General features: G+C 49.0%; 1 protein-coding gene across 17 annotated transcripts in view; it reads right to left on the bottom strand.

Annotated features, from left to right (window-relative positions):
• PTPRS (protein tyrosine phosphatase receptor type S) overlaps positions 1–19,173 on the bottom strand; it is a 131,178-nt gene that overhangs the window by 38,997 nt on the left and 73,008 nt on the right. For all 17 annotated transcript variants that reach the window (XM_035347978.1, XM_035347977.1, XM_035347985.1 and 14 more), the window contains 4 exons: positions 8,962–9,231; positions 6,247–6,828; positions 5,191–5,324; positions 4,874–5,018 (listed from right to left, as the gene is read on the bottom strand). In XM_035347978.1, coding sequence (XP_035203869.1) covers positions 4,874–5,018; positions 5,191–5,324; positions 6,247–6,828; positions 8,962–9,231 — 1,131 coding nt within the window. The remainder of the gene's footprint in view (positions 1–4,873; positions 5,019–5,190; positions 5,325–6,246; positions 6,829–8,961; positions 9,232–19,173) is intronic.

Here is a 19,173-nt window from a genome sequence, read left to right as displayed (position 1 = left end):
TAGACTTCTCTCAAAAACTAAGTATTATCAATCAGCCCAGGTAAGCACACGGAGGGATACATTTTCAAGGCAAATTTGCAAATCCAGTCGCACCCAACAACCGTAAATTGCAAAAAAAAAAACAGCTTCTCTCTGCAGATACTGCCAGAAACTGGGGTGTCCTTATAAGCCCCCAAAGCATCATCTGACAGAAGCAAGGGAATAGATAAATGCTGCACCATTTCTATTTTTTTTCTGGTGCTTTTTAATCAACACAAAGCTCTTTTACTGAGAAATGATTTTTTTTTCAAATGTCCTACTCCTATCCCTGAGTCACAAACAGATGTTTAGGCCAAACTTGCCTTGAGGACTCAGCTAAATCAAGTCACACTTCTCCCAGTTTGCAGTGCAGGGAAAGCTGCATGCTTCGCATATACCTCCATTAAATAGAAACAAGAGGGTTTGCAGAACGAGTAGAGACAGTTCCTTACACTGCAGTGCTGAGCACTTTGTCCAGTAGGACAATTTGGGTGTTGTTCTCCTACTTTCATGCTTAATTATTATTATTGGGCTGTATTTAAACTGAGAGAACAAAACCCTTACACGTATCACTACAGAGGGTGACAATCAGCCAGCGACGGCTAGCCACGCAAAATAATACAAAATATGCCAAACAAACAAAATCAAAAGCAACAAACTTGAAAATAAAACATAAATCAAACCAATAATTTAAAACAACAACAAAAAAAATCAGAAAGGAAATCATAATAATAAAATAATACTGATATAAAAAGTGACTCCTTCCAGAACATTCCCAGTCTGTTTACCTACCTTCCACGCTTCAACTGCTAACTTATAAGACTTTCTTACGAGAGAACAAGAGAAACTGAGCTACGAGGCCAGACCAAGCTCCTGGTGGGTTTCTGCACATGGCTGGCTTTTCAGGTGCCGCCCTGCCCCGCTGCTGACTCCCCTGGCTGAGTTACTCTCCCCCTGCCAGCAGAACCCTATCACAGGAATGGTAATTCTGGTCTCTATTCCATTCTCTTTCGCTCAGCTACCTGTACAGAGGGCAGAGAGCAGGGTGGCTGATTCCCACTGCTGTTTTGCCTTACGCCTGCAGCTCTCTCCCTCTGCTGTGATTGATGCAGTACCGACATCTCCGGAACGGAGGCACACTGCTCCTTCTCACACCCCTGAAGCAACTCAAGTCTCTTTTAGGGCATGGAGGAAAAAGCCTCAACCCTCTTCCAGTGCCTGCCGTGACACTCCTTTTTTTTTTTTTTTTTTTTGGAGTATTTTGCAATAAGGTTTGCTCCTTTTTTTTCTCCCCTGCCAGGGGCTGGTGTATTAAAAGCTACCTTTCCTGCTTAGCAGTCCAGCCAAAGCCACACGGCTGAGAAACCCACTGCAGAGAGGGTCTGACCCGACCTACCCTTTCCATCCTGAAACTCATTATGAAAGCCCCAGTAAGCTGAGCCGGAGCTCCAGCTGGCACTTGGGTTCACTGTTTGCACTGGCAGCTGCTGCGCGTGGTCACGCTCGCTTGCTCACTCACCCTCTACGCTCCAGCACAGGGACCTACAGAGAGGCCCTGGAGTGAGGCCTCCATTTGGGGTCGTTTGTACTTTCTCTGGTCAAAAAGGCAGGGTGGGTGGGTGATGGGGGAGAAGGCCCAGATCCCACCTGGGCCCCCTCCCCATCACGCTCATCGACTACAGCACCTGGATGAAAACAGCCACCAAGTGCTGGCTGGCCATACTGGAGACGCATCTGGGGAGTTCATGGCACTGTGAGTTTCCTTCACAATCCAGCCCAACCTGCGTGACCCTGGCCACGTGCATGCGTGCGTGGGGACGGAATCGATAAGGCGGGAGCTGTATGCAGGACGGAAAGCACCGCAGCCCAAAGTGGAGGCTCCGAGTTCACCTCTGCGCCAAACTCCTTTGCTGGAAAGGGAGCCACAGCATGGGTGGGAGCCACCGCAGGCAGCTCGTCATCTCTGTCTGCTGGTTTCTGGTTTTATCACGCAGGCAGCTCTTTGGGAACCCTTCCCCACCCTCCCACGGGCTCCAGGATGTACACGAGTGTGTGCAGATCCACGCACGTGTGCGTGAGCCTGCAGCGACAGGGTGGACTGTATTTGTGAATCTGCTTGAGACCAGCCAGTACTCACCTGAACTGCATCTTTTACATGCTTTAAAGTTGACTGTCCAAGCCACAAGAATGACCCTTACTGACCTTGTACAATACAATGTTTTTTAACCCTTTAGGTACCATAGACTTTGTATAAGATTTTTTTTCACTTCATACACTGTGAGGAAGGGGGAAGGGGAGCAGAGCTAATGGGTAGGGGAAACATCCTTTCTTAGGAAGGAACAGAGGGTTAAGAAATCCTCGTGGTTCCTTTACACCTGCACATGCAGCCTCACAGCACCCACCCTACCACCCCTGTCCCTTGAGACGTGCTTTGCACTCTGAAATTTCTTAGTAGGAGAGTTGCCAAGGAGCCCTGGGAAGGTCGTGGCTATTTAGAAAGGGCAAAACAGCTTCCTCCAACCATCAGATTCTGTGATTTTTACAATCTACGTCTCTGGTACTTGAAGAGTTAAAACCCAGCTACTTCAAGAAGAAAAATATACTTTACCTTTAGTTTAATGGATTTTACTTTGGTTATGATGCTCGGGAGGAGCCACCCTGACAGGGAGGTGGTGGGTGTTGTGCAGAAAGGTGGGCAATGCAGGGAGGGCTGCGGCATGCAGGCACATGCTTGCCAGCTGAGCGAGGAGGGGAAGAGCACCGAATGCACCAGCAGGCTGCCGGAGGATGAGGGAGGCTTTGCTGTTGCAGAGACAAGATGCCATCGTGGTGTGAAACCGCCCAGCGAGAGACAGACAGAGAGCAGGGAGCGGGTTTCATCGGGCTGTGAGAGCATGCAGGCGGGCAGGCAGACAGCAGAAGAGAGAAGAGAAAGAAGAGCCATGGAGCGGGCCAAGGAAGAGCTGAACGGAAAAGGAGCTGCAGAGGGAAGACACAAAAGCCTGTCTCGAGCCAGAAGGTCTGTGAGCCGAAGGATGTCGCCTGGACCAGGGAGAATTGACTCGTTCCTCCAACAGCCAGCCAGGAAAAAATGTTTCACCATGTTACAGGACACTGACAGCTCCCAGCTGATGTTCTTAAGAGCATTAAATTAATGAAACTATCCCTATGAAAGCTGAGCTACAGAGAAATAAAGCAGGCCTCATTCTGGGCAGGTGCCAAGTTAGAAAAAGACCCAAAGCCTTCCCCTTTCCCGGACCCCCTTCTCTTCATCCTTGAGGGAAAAATATTCCGTGTCACTAAGCCCTGCTGTCATCAGCATCCACAGCCATCCTTCCAGCCTGTTTTTATCAAACCAGAAAGCACAAATTCAAGACCCTCTGTTCCCCCATTCCCCACAAATCTCAAGGAGGGAAACCCCTCGCAGAACAGAAGCAGAGTGTGGGTAAGGTTGACAATTGTTGTTCAGGCCCTTTCAGTTCATTTTCCCCCACTCCACAGTGATGTGGTCCGTGTGACAGCACCAGACTGGGATCAGAACCAGTGGATTTGCAGCAAAGTCAGGAAAGGATTTTCTTTCAGTACATATAGAGAGCATGAAAAAAAGAAAAACGGAAAAAAAGGGGAAAAACATTTGATGAAAAGAAGAAAACAAAATATCTTTGAATGGACTGGAGGCCTGAGAAAGCCGCTGAAAGGAATTCTGTCTATGCAGGAGGAGATTCCCCTTTCCTCCCACTCCCAGGGGGGAGGGAGAAAGAGAAGGAGAGAGATGGGGAAAAGAAGAGAGAGAGAGAGACAGCAGAAGTGAGAACTGAAACGGCAAGATGGGGCAGGTGCCCAGCTGGGAGCCCGCTGCTCCCCCTTGGTAAGGACTCAGAGAGATGGGAGCAGGCACTCTCTCTCCTCACACTGGTGACCAGAGCCATTTCTGAGTTAGTTCTGCTCCCGGCTACTCCAAACTGCAGCGGAGTGATTTAGTAGAGATGAGAGGAGACAGAAAACACAAAGAACAGCTGCCACAGCCACTCATGCAGTGAAAAAACACCTCATTTAAAAGCAAAGATCTGTGAAAAGCCCAGGTTGAAATATTGCCATCCAGGGTTATTGTCCCCAGGGCAACAGCGAAGGGAGACAATCCATTAAACTAAAACCAGCACATTTTGGTTGCATACGCTCCATCCTGGTGTCATTAATATCCCCCCACAGCCTCCGCATGACTCCTCTCTCCCGCTCTGGAGCCCAAACGGGCCCGTTCCCAGCACTTGCTGGGACAGCAGGCCTTCTTCCCAGTGGCTACCAGGTCACTCATGGAAAAATAGCATGAGGACTGCTTTCCCAAAGGCTGGCGAAAAAACTGCACTTTCGATTCATCCCCTCCCCTTCTCCTCTTCCTCCCAAGTCCCCCACCGTCTCCCTGCTCCATTGCTTGTGCCCCCCTTCCAGACAGCTGCTGCTCAGGGTCTGCTGGCGGACGGCCACGCTGCCGCACGACGGTGGGGTGCTGTCCTCCCTGAGCATGCTCAGCACCAAGGGCTCAGCCCACCCGTAAGACCTTTGCTGCCCTCCACCCCACACCAAGTGGACACTGCTAACTTACTTAACGCCGTCCCCCGCAAAGCATGCAGCGGCCCCACTCTTCGACCACATCTCAGCTGTCTGGGTGTAAAGGGGGAAGGCACCAGGTCCCAGAGATGCCCCGCACTGCCCACCTCCCCGCAGAGCAACCCCAGATGTGTGAACCCCCGCGGCACCGCGAACATCTGCCCCACAGCTCCGTACCCCTGTGCCCACCATCTCTGGCTCCCTGACTGTCTTCCCCTCAGAGAAGGGTGCGAAAAGGAGAGACACCTACTAGACTGCAAGGTGCGCTCTCTGACCTCCGGGGTGAAGGCCCCCAGGCCCAGAGCCGAGCGGGCGGCCAGCCGGAAGACATACTCAGTGTTGGGCTTCAGGCCTTCCACAGTGAAGGAGGTCGTTGGCTCGAAGTTCCTCAGCACCTGAGATGGGCGAGGGGGAAGAAAAAAAATAAAAACAAACAAAAAGGAGCAGAGGCGAGCCCTGCCCAGAGACACCTGCCCTACACTCCCCTCTCTCAGCCACCTCAAGAAACAGAGGGCCGGGATGGTCCTCAGGGCCCCAACCCTCAGCGCTGCTCCTCTCCAGACTCACCTCCCTGCTGTGGTCTCCTTCCTTATAGAGGAGCTCATACTTCACTATGATCTCCTGGCGGGGAGGGCTCCACGACAACACGATGCTCGTCTCTGTCTTGGCTTCAGCTCGGAAGTTCATCGGCTGCCCAGGAACTGACGCAGAGAAGGAGCCCACAGGGCAGGACAGGGCAGAGGAGGTGAGATGAGAGACAGAGGGAACCACGTTAACTTGGCTTATTAGAAGAACCTTACCCAGTTTTCCTCAGAGCCTGTGTATGGAGAGCATGTCACCAGCAAAATGCCAAACTGCAGAGTGGGGAAGCCCTTCCTTTAAAGCAGTGCTGGGTAAAATACCACTGCAGGACTAGGGAAGGTCCAGTGCTGCTGTAGAGAGAAGGATCCTACTGGACCATATGCTTCTTTCTTGGCAGTGCAGGATACGGCCCTTCCCCAGCGTTAGGAGATTCAGGAAGCAGAAGGCTCCTGAGGAAGGCAGGGCTTCCTCACCAGCACCCCACTCCTGTGAGCAGAGCACCCAAAGCAATGCTGGGAGACAACATGTGATAAAACACCTTTTGTTATCAGCTAAACATACCTGCCGTGACAATAATAGCTTTGTTTTACTCTGCTTTTAGAAAAAGACAAAATTTAGCCCTTTGCCACTCAGCTCTTAGAAGGCAGCTTCTGGGTGCTTTAAAAGAGTTCAGCTTCCCCATTCCCTGAGTTTTCGGGTCTATTTTAATGACATTTAGAAACTAGAAACACCAATATACCTCACTTTGAAGCATGGAACAGCAAAAACGGGTTCCCCTTGCACAATTGCTTGCCCTACCCATTTAAGCAACAACCTTTGTGAGCAAAGACAGAATGAAAATCGTGTGCCAAGCCTTTGGGCTCCAGCTGCTGGACCAAACTGCCTCCTAGAAAGTTATTTCTATTTTAACCGAATTGAACCAATAAAGAAAAAAAAATGTTCTGGTGACACAGAGACCACACACAGCTGGATAATGGAATAAGCCACCACCTCTCCCTCCTGCAGCCCAGTGCCTCCAAGGTTAGTGACACAGGTGCTCACCTCCTTGTTGCGTCTTAACCTGGATGGGGTCCGAAAGAGGCCCGTCTCCCACCGAGGTGAAGGCCAGGACCCGAACTGTGTAGGTTTCGTCCTCCAGGAGGCTGCCCACCGTGGTCAGGAGGCTGTCATCCACGTTGTGCTTCTGCCAGTTGCTGACAGGCTGATCAGGCTCCATGGTGTAATACACACGATAGCCACGGATCTGCCCGTTGGGCTCCACTGGTTCTTCCCACTGGATAATCATGGTGGTGCTGCTCAGCATTCGTCCCTGCACGTTACGGGGGGCACTGGCAGGAGCTTGTTCCCCTGTGCGAGTGACCACGGACTCGCTGGGAGGCCCCTGCCCAATGCTGTTGACTGCAGAGACCCAGATCTCGTACTCAGAGTTGGGGCTGAGCCCCCCAATGCTGTAGCGCGTGGTGGTGATGTCCTCTTTGATCTGGTAGGGTCCATCCTGGCTTTTAGACTTGTATTCAATGACATAGTAGGACACGGGGTCTGGATTTCCAGAGTCCCAGGTGATGGTGATACTTGTTGCTGTCGTCTCTGTCACCACTGGTGTCCCAGGAGCCTTGGGGAGTGCTGAGAATTAGGAAGAACAGACGTTAAAAAGAAAAAAAAAAGAAAAAAAAAAGAAGAAAAAAAAAAGGTATTTTGAAGTGGTGCCTAATTGAGCTAGTTAGGGCTGTAGGAGCCAGAGGCACAGTACCAATCACAGAGCGGCAGTTCAGTAAAGTGCCGCTGAAATATTATGAACCTAGTTATACACTCTATTATCCTCCTTAAACTGCTCCATCAAAAGGGAAGTGCTCAGCTAAACATCTGGAATCATTAGCACAGGCTTCAGCTGAACATCCGCTGGCTCACAGGGCAGTAAGGAAAAGCGGTTTTGCAAGAGCTCTTTCAGAGCACATCATCAGATCTTCTGAAGCAGCGGCTACCCAGCTCTGGCACTGCCGAATTTCTCCACGTCTAGCGCGCAGGTAGCAGTACAGCATGGACTGTACTCTCCAGAACCAGAAAGCCATAAATACATGCAGTACTTCACCTCAATCCACAAACGTGTTAACGTCCATCTCCTGTCACTCATCCAAAAGACAAACTTGCTGGAGACTGCATGCTGAATGCTGGAAACCTTTAACCTGTTCCTCACTACATGTTTTAGACCCTTACCAATCTCATCTTCTCTAGGCTTGAGCAGCCTTAAAGCTCTAACTTCTCATTTCATCTTCTGACTGGGGAATATTGCAGATGCTTACAGACAGGAACAAAAGGGGAAATAGCAGTGAAATAAAATGACAAAAGGCAGAAGGTACCGGCAGGGCAAGATTCCACACCTGAGGACAATTGGAAGCAGAAGCAATGTATCTATCAGCCTTTTAAATGAATAGTGTAAGATGGAAAAAAGGGAAGGAAGACAACAGGAGAATAAACAGCACTTCAGCCCAGCCGCGGGCATCCTTTCACTAGCATGTAAGCCCAATCCTGTGAAAAGCACAGGATCGGTGTCACGTCAAGATTCACCAGTGCCTACCTACTCACTTCTATGGTGAGATCTCCCTTAGTCAGATGCACTGACACAGATTGGATGGTTTCTCTTCATCACTCCCCTTCTCCAAGGTATTTCTCCTCCTCTCCCCCTCCCCTCCGAGTCCTTTCCCACCCCATCTCCCCCAGATCCCTTGTGGGCAATGCCATCACTCAGAGCAGACACCAGCTCATAAACAGAGCTCTACACTCACCCAACCACAGGGGCATCCCGCTTGGGTTTTAATACTCCCCTGCTGAGGACAGAATAGATTGAAGATTGCACCCGTGCTCCTCCTGGAAATTGCTAGCTGGAAGCTGGGGATATTCCCCCTCTTGCTGAGGCAACAACGGCCACTAAGATGCTGGATCTAGGTTCTACTGCAAGGGCATACATGTCAGAGATCCTCAGGGCCTTGGCTGAATCTCTAACCTCAGAACAGGATGGCATGCAGGCTTCAAGCCATCCAAGGCTCCTTGCAAACTGCCCAGCCAGCCCCATATCCCAGGACAGAAACAAGCATGCAGGGCTTTAAACCAGTTTTCTTCATGACAGACAGCCCAGTTGTCCTGAAGCAAGGGAAGATCTCAAGCCATCAGCATCCCATTCTCTGGAGATTCCTTTGGGCACGGGATCCCCACAGACGCATGCACAGATCCCAGCACGTGGCACGCACGGTGCACAGGTTTGTCTTCCTGCTCATGCTCACATACGCATATACATACGGGTTTGTACCACCACGGACGTACATACATGCAGTCAGGCACCCTCATGCTCATACAGCCACGTTGCTGACTCACGTGCACGGCAAGCGTGCTTCATGCCTAACCACGTCCCCACGTTCACCACGTGCAGGTCAGTCACGGGCTCGCCCCATGCAGGCACACAAAGCCACGAGCAGGACCACAACTCACACACGCAGTCACACGACGACACGCACTCATGCACTGGCGAAGGCTTACAGGCACGACCACGTGTCTACAAATGCTCACATGCACGAACACGACACGTGCCCACAGCTCTTTGCACACGTGCTCAGATGCTCTGTGAAGACCACGCGCCCAACACGTGCCTTGCACCTACGTACACCCATGCAGCAGCTCACGCACTTGTGCATGCACGCTCCAAACATGCATCATCGGGGAACCCACGCACTCGCTCACGCAGGTGTGCTCACACTCCCTTACATTTCACCGTGATCTGAGCAACGGCTTCTATGACTCCCAGACTGGACATGGCCACACACGTGTAGTTGGCTGAGTCCTTGACATCCGTGAGCTCCAAGACATTACGGCCCACGGGCATGTCATCTTCGGGCGTCAGGTCCTCCGCTCCCTGCATCCACTTGACGTATGGCATGGGCGAACCCACCGCCACGCAGGTGATGTTGACGTTGCCGCCGGGCATGATTTCGTGGCTGACGGGCAAGATGGAGAAGCGAGGGGCCACGCGGCGAACTGTGGACGAGACGCACAGAGGTAACAAAAAAACAAAACAGAACAAAAACGAAACAAAAAAATAAAACAAAAAAGAAAGAAAAGAAAAAGAAGAAAAGGGAGAAAAAGAAAAAAGAGTAAAAGATAATTTAAATACAGATGGGGTTTGTCATCATTTATTTTCTTCCTTCATTAAAAACAAAACGAAAATCAAAGAAACTAAAAAATCAAAAACCAAAAACCAAAAAAATTAAACTTCAAATAAATTTGTACTTCACAAACAATATATAGAATATAGACATAAAAGCGATATTTCATAGCAACAGGGTTCCATTGATCAAGATTAGACCCATCACAGCACAGATAAAGACACAAAAATTTATTAGCAATTTCTCATCTTTACTGGCAAGAGCTGGCATGGCGAGCGTCGAAAATCTCCTCCACAGCCGCTGGGGCCCCCAGCTCCCCGCTCCGCGCCCCGGGAAGCCCGCTCCTCCCCTTTTCCAGTGGGGTCCAGCTCATCCTCCCCTATCACCTTCTCCCGCGGCCGAATAAATCGGCTGCTCCACCACCACGGCTTGGAGACACCCCAGGGGCTTTCCCTGTCCCCAGCGAGGGGCCGGCTCCGTGCCCGACGGGGGGTGAGGGATGCTGCAGCTGTGGGGTGGTGGCGAGGAGAAGGCGGGCACGGAGGTGGAAACTTCTCAAGATTTTGCCTTGTTAGGAAGGCCCAAATCTTGTTGTGACCCAGAGAATCCAACCAAGAGAGAAGTATCACATCCCCAGATGCCGGAGAGACACCACTTGAAAAGCAGCGAGGCAAAAAATAAAAAAAAGGGGAGAGAGGGAGTCCCCGGAGCGGGACAGAATTTAGTTGGTGTCTGCGTGTGAGAATCGTCCAGGGGGATGCAGTCCCCCTGGAGCGAGACAGAGTGTGGAAAAGATGAGAAACTCTAATGAAATTTTTGTGGTTTTCGGGTATAGAAACCCTAACGAAGCCTCTTTAAGATCTGACACGGTTCCATTGATAGATGCAGCTCTCAGAGTCACAAACATCATGCAAAATAGGTAAAAAAGAGACAGAGAAAAAGATAGAAAGAGAAAGAGAGAGAGAGGAGAATGCAGAGAAATATAATTTATGGGCGGCTAGCAAATGCCCACATGGAAACTGAATAGAGAGAGAGCAACAGAGAAAGAAAGGAAGACGAGGAGAAGGAGAACAAGGAGGGGAAGGGAGAAAGAAGAGAGAGAAAGAGAGGGAGGGGAGGGGGAAACCCACTTTAATGCTGCATACTTTTTCTAGCTGATGTGACCCAATGTGGTGGCTCACATTGTCACATCTCAGCCCTGGCGGAATAATAAATAGAATAGAATTAATAAGAAAAACAAGGTAATGAAACTTTAACGTTGAGAAAACAGTGACATGTTCTGTGCATCTCCTTAGCAGAGAGGTGGATGCAGCTTCCAGACCTTACACGATAAGAACATGGACACAAAGGGAAGGGGGTGATTTCCTTGGCTCCATTTTCTGAACTAACGGCTGGCCGAGGTGGGTGCTCTTCCTCAGGGGTGAAAGCAGGAGAACGGACAAAGGAGAAAAGAAAGTGCCTGAGAGAGGCCCTAGGGAGGGAGCTGAAGGCATGGTCCCATCCTGTAAGCAGGGACAAAAGGATTCAGACCCCAGTAAGCTGCAGCCACAGCAGCAGCCCAAGGAAAAAAGGAGGGTGGGAATGCTCCCAGCTTCAGAGAGCCGTGCGATAAACACCCCTTGGGAAGGGTGAGCGAGGGGACGGGTGATGGGGGCCTGAGAAATACCTGTTCCTGGTGTCCTGTTCCCAGGTAACCTCTCTAAACAATCTCTCTAAAACCAGCAACGGTCACATCCATGCAATAGCAATGCGAAGGACACCAGAGCTAAGCCTGCAATCTCTTTTCCCAAGTCCTAGTGCCTTCAGATGTCCCTTGGAATTGATGTCCTCGTTTTTTTCTGGTATTTATCTTCCAGCCCATTCCCCTGGCTGCCGCTCAACATTATGGATCTTTTCAGATGGGAAATGTGCTGCCAGGAGAGATAGTGGCTGTTTTCCATTTACTGGTGTTTTGTTAAACAAAAGCCAAATATGGCCTCTGCTTCCTCCCACGAACTGACAGGGAGATATCTTCATAGAAAGGTGTTCTCCTACCAGCGTGCTACAGGATCCTTTTCTGCACAGTTACAGGGAAGGAGGAGAGGACTTCCAGATACGGGGCCTTAGGAGCTCAGAGGGGTCAGAGGAGACATCCCACGTGCACAGCCTTGTGAAGAGAACGGACAGCATGTCCTCACCTGTGGTGTGCTGGGGAAAGGTCTGGGGTGCGGAAGGCCAGACTACAAACTCACCTGGCCACTATCGCTAAAAAGTGACTTTCTGCTTAGTGAAAGGTGTGAGGGGAGTACCATGGTGTTTGCACAACCTCCGGCTCCAGCACTGGCTCACGAGGGCAGGCAACGTGATTCTTGCTCCCTCCTGTCATACCCCTGTGAAGATCGGTAGCCCTGGACACGAGGGCTTGGCCCTGTGGCCTACCCCGTCCTTCCTTCCACTGTGTGTTACGGGAGGTTTCAGAAAATGGAGCCACGCGAAGACCACCCCGGTCACAGTCTGAGACAAGATGGAGAGAACTCGAAAAGAAACAAGTGGGGTCACCATGCAGACAGATCTGGGTGGGGATGGCTCTTCTGAGGGGCTGATGTGTAACCTTCTGGAGAGGAGAGGCAGGGTGGGAAGAGGTGAGGAGAAATGGGGAGACGTAGGCCGGACAAGATCCGGTCAGCAAACAGCATCGACAGCAACAAACAACGGCAGGTGGGATGCAAACACCGAGTTGTCATGGAAACAGAACAAGACAATTAATTCAAACCGAGGCTAATCGCAAAGAAATGAAACCGAACCGAAACAGAAAGGGAAAAAAAAAAAAAAAAAGGAAGAACAAACCAGAATTTAATAACTGAAAAGCATCATTCGATGGATGGCGGAGTGCTGAGAATCGGAGCCTGAAGGGAACAGCCTGCTGCCGTCTGCGTGTCTGGGGCAGGGACGGGGAAGAGCCACTCACAAAACACAAGCTCAGGACCACGGAGCCCAGCGGTGAGCTGGCCTCCTCTGCACGCCCACGTCCAGAGGGAAGCAGGGAAGCAGTTCTGACCCCCCGCCCCGACCTCGCTGCACCCAGGGCTTAGGGTTTTAGGTCAGTTCTGTGGGATTTTAGGGCAGCGTAACTGCTCTGCTGGTTTAATTGCAGTTTTCACACTTAACTTACGGGGAGCAACCGGCACATGTGGGTGCCAGCTGAAGACACGGTGTGTTTCTGTGAAAAGGGGAGGATTTGGGGCAGGGATAGTGGCGGGCTGATGCAAGGACAAAAGGGGCAGCAGCGTTTCTGTCGTGCATCCTGGTTCAAAAAAAGCTACACACTGCTGTGTGTACAGATACACAGACATCCACACGCTGGTCTAGGAGGTGAAAATCACTCCAGCGCAAGCTGAGGTTGGAGATCTCAGCGAGTCCCTCGATACATCCCTGCCAGGGCTCAGGGCTGCGACAACAGCAGTTTCTGTAACAGGAAATACTTGTAGGGCTCGTCTCTGGATACCAGGAACCATGTCGCTGTTTATTTTAATTGCCATACCACTCTGATTTGACTGTTGACATGAGATTTCTCAAGCTGAGAATCTCTGGGTCAGCATTTAGGTCAGAGCCTAGGAAGAGAGCAGTGGTGGGAAGAAAGCTCCAAGAGCAGCTAGAGATTGAATCAAGAACAATTTCAGCTCTGGCTCCAGCTGTGTTTCAGGCACAGCAGCTGAAAAAGTGATTTTTTTCCATCTAAAAAATGCAGAGAATTGAATCCTTTTATTTTGCCATCCAACAAATTCAAGAGACTGGGGAGGTAAGAGGAAGAACTGCCCTCTTGCATGTCTGATCTCTTCTTTCCCAGCACTGAGATCTCTCAGGCAGGAACACCCCATTTCTAGAGCAGGGCAGATCTTTCCTCTTCCAGAAATTTGGATATATTTTTTTTTCTCCACTAATACTGATTTACTACCCTACAGGAGCTGCAAAGCAGATTCCTCATGTTTCTCAAGGCAGTCTGCCATTGTGCAGAATTCAGATTAAAAACACCTCCAGTGACAACACAGTCCAAAGGCTGCAAGTCACCGACACCTCCATGTGCTTCTCTCCCTTCGGATGCTGAGGGTGCAGTCAGGCCAAGGCCTCCAGCTGCCACCGGTTTCAAGGAGCACCTTAGCCCTGAGCTTCAGGGATGTTTGGTTTCCATGAGAGCTTTGTCCCAACTGTTTTCCAAAGCCAACCTTGCATGCATACAGACGTGCATGCTCCATGTGCATGTGCAACATCTCCTGACATACACACACAAGCAGGCACACACAAAGACACATTTTCAATGGCCAAAAAACTCTCAGGAGCTTTTTTCAAACAAGGATACAACTCATTACTGACAGAAGCAGGCTTTAGGACTGGAGCAGGACATTTATGATGCAGGTCAAATTACTGCAGCGCAGAGAAGCCATTTCCGAGGCATGGAAAGATTTCTTAAGTCCAGTTAGTTTCTTGTTTTATATTGTTGGATAAGTATTATTTATGTTTATATTGTTGGGTAAGTATTTCAGAGAGGCAAAGCTGCACCCCAGATTCTGCTTAACTTAACTTACATGAGAAACTGAACAGATCCAGAACTTTTCACTCGCAAAGCCAATTGGTTTTGTTGCTGCTCATGGCTGCAGAGGGTAACCCAGCTTGTGTTCTGTGAGTGGCATTTTTGGTGCATTTTTCTTTCCAACGAAAAGGAAATGAACATCACTAAGGTTCCCCCCCCCACCACCACTCGGTTATAAAGACAGCTGGGGTCCACAAGGAGAGAGACATTTGGCAAGGGACAGATTTACAGACCTGATCGGAAGAGACACTGGGAGATCCAGGGTTGACTTTTGCAACACCAGAATCCATCCTTAAAATGTGTTCCCAGGATGCTGCTAGCGAAAGAAATCTGAGGACCAACCGACCAGCTTGTGCTGGGGAAACCTACCGGTTCCACTTTTTAAGCCCTTTCCAGATTAGCTCAGGGAGAAAAATGTTGGAGGAGGAGCAAAGTGGGGAAAGGAGAATGTCCTGGACAAGAACCCATCACTTCAAACCCCGATTCACATTGAAAACCAACCAAAAGATAAACATACTTCATATCTTAAAGAATAAATTATCTGAAAAAGGAAAAAAAAAAAAACAAAGAAAAAGAAAGTGAAGTGACTGGTTGAAAGCACCAAACAAAACCAAATGGTATTAAACATTTTGACACTCAGCAAGCTGCTGCTCCAAATGAGGTGAGAAGGCGGACATTATTGGCCATTTTGGTGAGACAGGAGTCATTCCGTCTTGCTCCAAAATGAGGAGGGGTAGGGGAAAGGGTGCCAAAATAATGTGCAGCCTCTACGTTATTAGTGAAGCTTAGATTACACCTGTCCTCCCCTCCCAAAAGGTGGTCCGTCCCTGCCCCTGGGCTGTCCGTGCAGCCGCCTCTGCCTTCTCCCTCTCCCATTCCAATTCCAAGTTGATTCCACTGGGGCGAGACGCTGCTCGGCTCTGGATTTCCGACCTCCGTCCCTCCAGAGGACGAGATACTTCCCTCCTCATGCCCATCTCCTTCCTAATTTCCTTCATGGTAAATAAAAATAAATAAGTAAATAGTTGGATAAATAAAGAATGAGACCAAGGCTTGGTTTTGGTCTAAGGAAATCCATTACCCTCCCAATCATTGTCACTTTTCCTCTTAAAAAAACACATTAGTCGGGTGACAGGCTGGCTGAACATCTCTGGTCTTTTGTAATTCTTTTTTTTTTTTTTTTCTGTTGCTTTTTACAGGATTGAATATAAAATAATTGGAACCCAATTGTTTCTCAAGAAGATCTGTAAAATTAAACACAGGCTTTGCTATTTTATGTTTGTTATTTTAATTTGACAAGGTGTAATCTAATTTTTTCCCCTAAAACAAAGAGAACAGCGATGCAAAAGGTGTAAGAGACACAGGCAGGCAGAGATTTCGAGATCAGTACAGCACAGTGTTCCTGCAAAGTGCCCTCTATAGAGATATACATAGATATACATAGATATAGTTTTGATTTTTTTTGGGGGGGTGGCTTTTTGTATCCATTTCCATTTCCTGATACCCTTGAGAAATCCTTCTGCAGAAACACAGCAAATTGGTTTGTTTGCTTTGGTTTTTGAACTAGAATTTCAGAGCTGAGGACACCCCAAACACAGACAGGGCGCTCCCCCACCCATGGAAGTGCTAATGCAACAAGGACTGTCCCAGAGCTCGCCCTCCCGAAACTCCAGCGCCTGGAAAATGGCATTACAGGGGCAGCTGTACGAACTAGCGGCGGCTCTGCCTCCCTCCTCTTCCATTAAAGACTTTATCAACGCAAGTCTAAAAAGGTATTAAAACTCCTACGGTTTAAAATATCAAGGACTGTTCTGACCTCGTGGCCATTTGTTAAATCTATAGCGCAATTGGAATTATTTCCTTCTAACCTGTAAAAGGCATTGGAAGTTAAACAGCTTCCAGCAACCGTTCCACTCGTCTACGGAGGGACCGGCTGGGGAACCAGCGGCTCTCATTTAATGGTCAAATTACGCAGGAGCCAAACTTAACCCAGGAGCAGGCTAAGGGCTAAATTACTCGTTAAATTAGTCACGTTTTAATATATTTTGAAGCTGTATTTCCTGAGGTCCTAGGCATGCTACTTCTGCATTTTCTATGGTTTTTATTTTAATTGATTGGAACTAGTTTTGCTATTATGTGTTTATCCCTGGCCTGTTTTCATCTTCAGGCTCTCGATGAGTTGAGGTTTTCCAGACAGCCTTGAAAAAATATTTGCAATGTTCTCAGCAGGAAGGGGGCTGCGGAACCTGATTTGGGGTGAATTAGCACTGTACTTGACTCCAGCAGCAGAAGAGGCAAGGCCTAAGCAGGCACAGGGAGTGCACTGTGCTGTTTTAAATGCCTGTCGAACCATTTAAAACCCTCTGTGCTTGAAAAGAGCACGGCAACAAGAATCTTGAGCAGAGGGAAGAAGGATTATCCCTACAGCACCGCAACTGCTGCCTTTTGTAACTCCTGACAGGGCACCGCTGCGTGAAATAGGGTAAAATTTTTAATTCTGGTAAATTCAACCAAGACAATTTGTCCTGTACCAACAGCAGCGGCTCTGCATAGGTTGCTAAAGCACAGCCCACACAGCCCTACGGTGCATTGTTCCTTCTTCCTTTCCATTTGTAATCTGGAAGAGCATGCGGAGACACTCAGTCTTTGCACAGCGCTCTATCTTGAGCCAAGCAGCTGGCTATTTGGATCGAAATAGAGCAACAGAGGTAAGAGTTTAAAGCTTTCAAAATTAAGAGGAGAGCTACAAATTGCTCCATTTCAAGGGAGCAAAACAGCTGCGGCCACAGATTTTGGCCAGGCAGCCATCCACCCTCTCTGGGGCAAAGCCTGGATGCTGCGCGTGTTGACTCACTGATGCCTGTGAAAAAAACAGGCAGGTTATGAATGATCGTACCTGGTTTTATCTGCCAAAGCGGAGTGAGCGTCTCAGCCCTTCTGGGCAAGACTCAAAGCCTGTTAAAAGGCCGGGAAGGTTTCCCTTGTGCCCTGGCGGAAGGAAGGCCATGTAGCTCTCTGCATGGATGCCGTACCCAGCCGTTTGCTTTCTGATTAGCCGTGAGAACTGCCAGGCTCTGAAACCAGCCTCCCCTGTACGAAGCTGGTGCCTAGCACTGTGCACTAAGAGGCATAAAGCTCTCAAACACCGTCGGTGAGGAAGACATCTCTTGCTACCCAGGACTTCAAACAAGTCCTTCCCTGCAGTCACTAAAGGGCAAGAACTTTGACGGTATTTGTGTCCCTAGGGATACAGAGAAGCATCTGTTTTTGCAAGCCAGATGAGCTGTACAGCTCCCACAAAATCAGCATCTCCGTCTTAAGATGTGCTGATTTGCCCGACAGAGCTGTGTGTTCCCTTACGCTGACTACAAATGAAATTCAGACAATTGGCTTAGGTCAGAAAGTTTCATGCAGCCCGGGCTGGTGGCAGGATTCCTCTCACCTCCTTCTGATCTGCTTTTTGGGTCTCCACGAAGATGCTTCTGCATTTTGACCTTGGAAATTCCCTGGTGGATTCTCTGTTATTTTGGACTGTGACAGGATCTGATCTGTAATAAGATGCAATGCAAACCCTGCGCCAATTATTTCAAGGCCATGCCTGTAACTTCTAGCAAACCAGATCATCTCTTCTAGACAGGTTTCAAGTCTGTGTTTCCTTTCCTGGTGCCATTCCAGCCTATGGTGCCTACATCCAATTTAGCTTTAGTTTATTTTGTTGATATTATTATAGCTTTTATTGGCTCTTAAGGAAGAATTTAATCTTAAGACCTTCTCAGACCACAAGTGATTCTAGCAGCAGCAGCGCAGTTTGGGCACGTTAGAGATATTTTATAAAAGATAAAATAAACAAATACAAAAATAAATGGTGTGTAAATCCCTTTTTAATTGCACCTGAATCCTGAAACTCAAACTCCTATTCATGAAGGAAAATCCTGTGATTAGTGGTGATTATCACCTTTTAGTCCTAGGCAGGAGGGAGGTGGGATGGGAACACCTCATTTCAAATACTATTCCTTCTCTCTTGCTCATTTTAAATAGAACAAGTCTTTATTCTTTTTTCTTTAAATAGAACACTGGGACTGGGGGATGTCTTCTGGCTATTGTTGGCGTTAGTCAAAGTTAGTAGAGCCACAGCTGGCCGCTTTAGAAAGACATTATCAACAGTGCAGCATTTCGGAGTGGTACCCTTGTATCTAAGGGGAGAGGGGGAGAGACTTGAAGGAGGGGGGGGGGATACCAGTACTGAGGGTCCGAGCACTGAAATCTCAGTATTTTAAGAAAAAGAGAAAGACAGACAGAAAGAAAGAGAGAGACAGAGAAAGAGAGAGACAGATACTGTGTCAATACTGCACTGGATTTCTCAAAAATCACACAGCTTTAATACCTGTACACTAGGAAAGCCGCTCCTTTGGTAGATTATTGAGTAGTGAGGACTGATGGGCAGAGGGAAACGCATAAACAGGGAAAGGAAGGGCATTCAATTCTGCAAAGGGCAAAAGCACCAAGCACCAATGGGAGAACTAACACACTGCAAAAAACCCACCTGTTTACTATCCCATGTGGCTCGCCCACTCAGGATGCACACATGGGAGGCAACAGAAGCTTAATGGGGATAAACAGGGAGATGAGAAGAGGGAAAAGAGGCATTTTCAGCTAGAATGTAACTTGTCAGATTTCTTATTGCTGTTTACAATAAGGATGCAGCTGCCAGATGTGTCCCAGCAGCCTCTTTCGTGTCTACCACTGCTGCATTTCTTTTTTCACATTCCTTTCAAGAGGAGGGCTCTACCTTATCTGGAGCTGGTATTTCTGAGATAATCACGCAGGCTGGTTTTCAAGGTGCCTGTAGGCAGGCAATAATGGTTAAATGACGGGGAATAAGGGGGGTAAATAGGGAGAGGCAGAGCCATGAAATCCAGCCACCCTTCTGCAGGAGGCAGCTGGCCGGCTGCCCTTGGGTTTTGACACCGCAAGGACGAGGCATCACCTCCAGCAAGGGGCTGTGCCGAGCTCTGCCGATGAGACAAGGCACAGCCCGACAGCGGGGCTCGTTTCTCTGAAGGAAAGACAACTGCGTGTGATTCAGTAACACGGGAGGAAGCTTTCTGTCCTTCCACATCCTGGTCCGAAAGCAGATTAGCTCCCAGACACAGTGTCTTGGGTATTAGCGTTGGGAAAGGGGCCGTTACCAGTTCTGGATGGCTTGGGAAGCTCTTCGAAGCAGGGCTCAGGGTTTTTCTCTGTGTG

The sequence above is a fragment of the Oxyura jamaicensis genome, chromosome 28, assembly GCF_011077185.1.
Source record: "Oxyura jamaicensis isolate SHBP4307 breed ruddy duck chromosome 28, BPBGC_Ojam_1.0, whole genome shotgun sequence".
In the NCBI taxonomy this organism is placed as follows: Eukaryota; Metazoa; Chordata; class Aves; order Anseriformes; family Anatidae; genus Oxyura; species Oxyura jamaicensis.
This window is presented reverse-complemented; position numbering and strand designations above follow the sequence as displayed.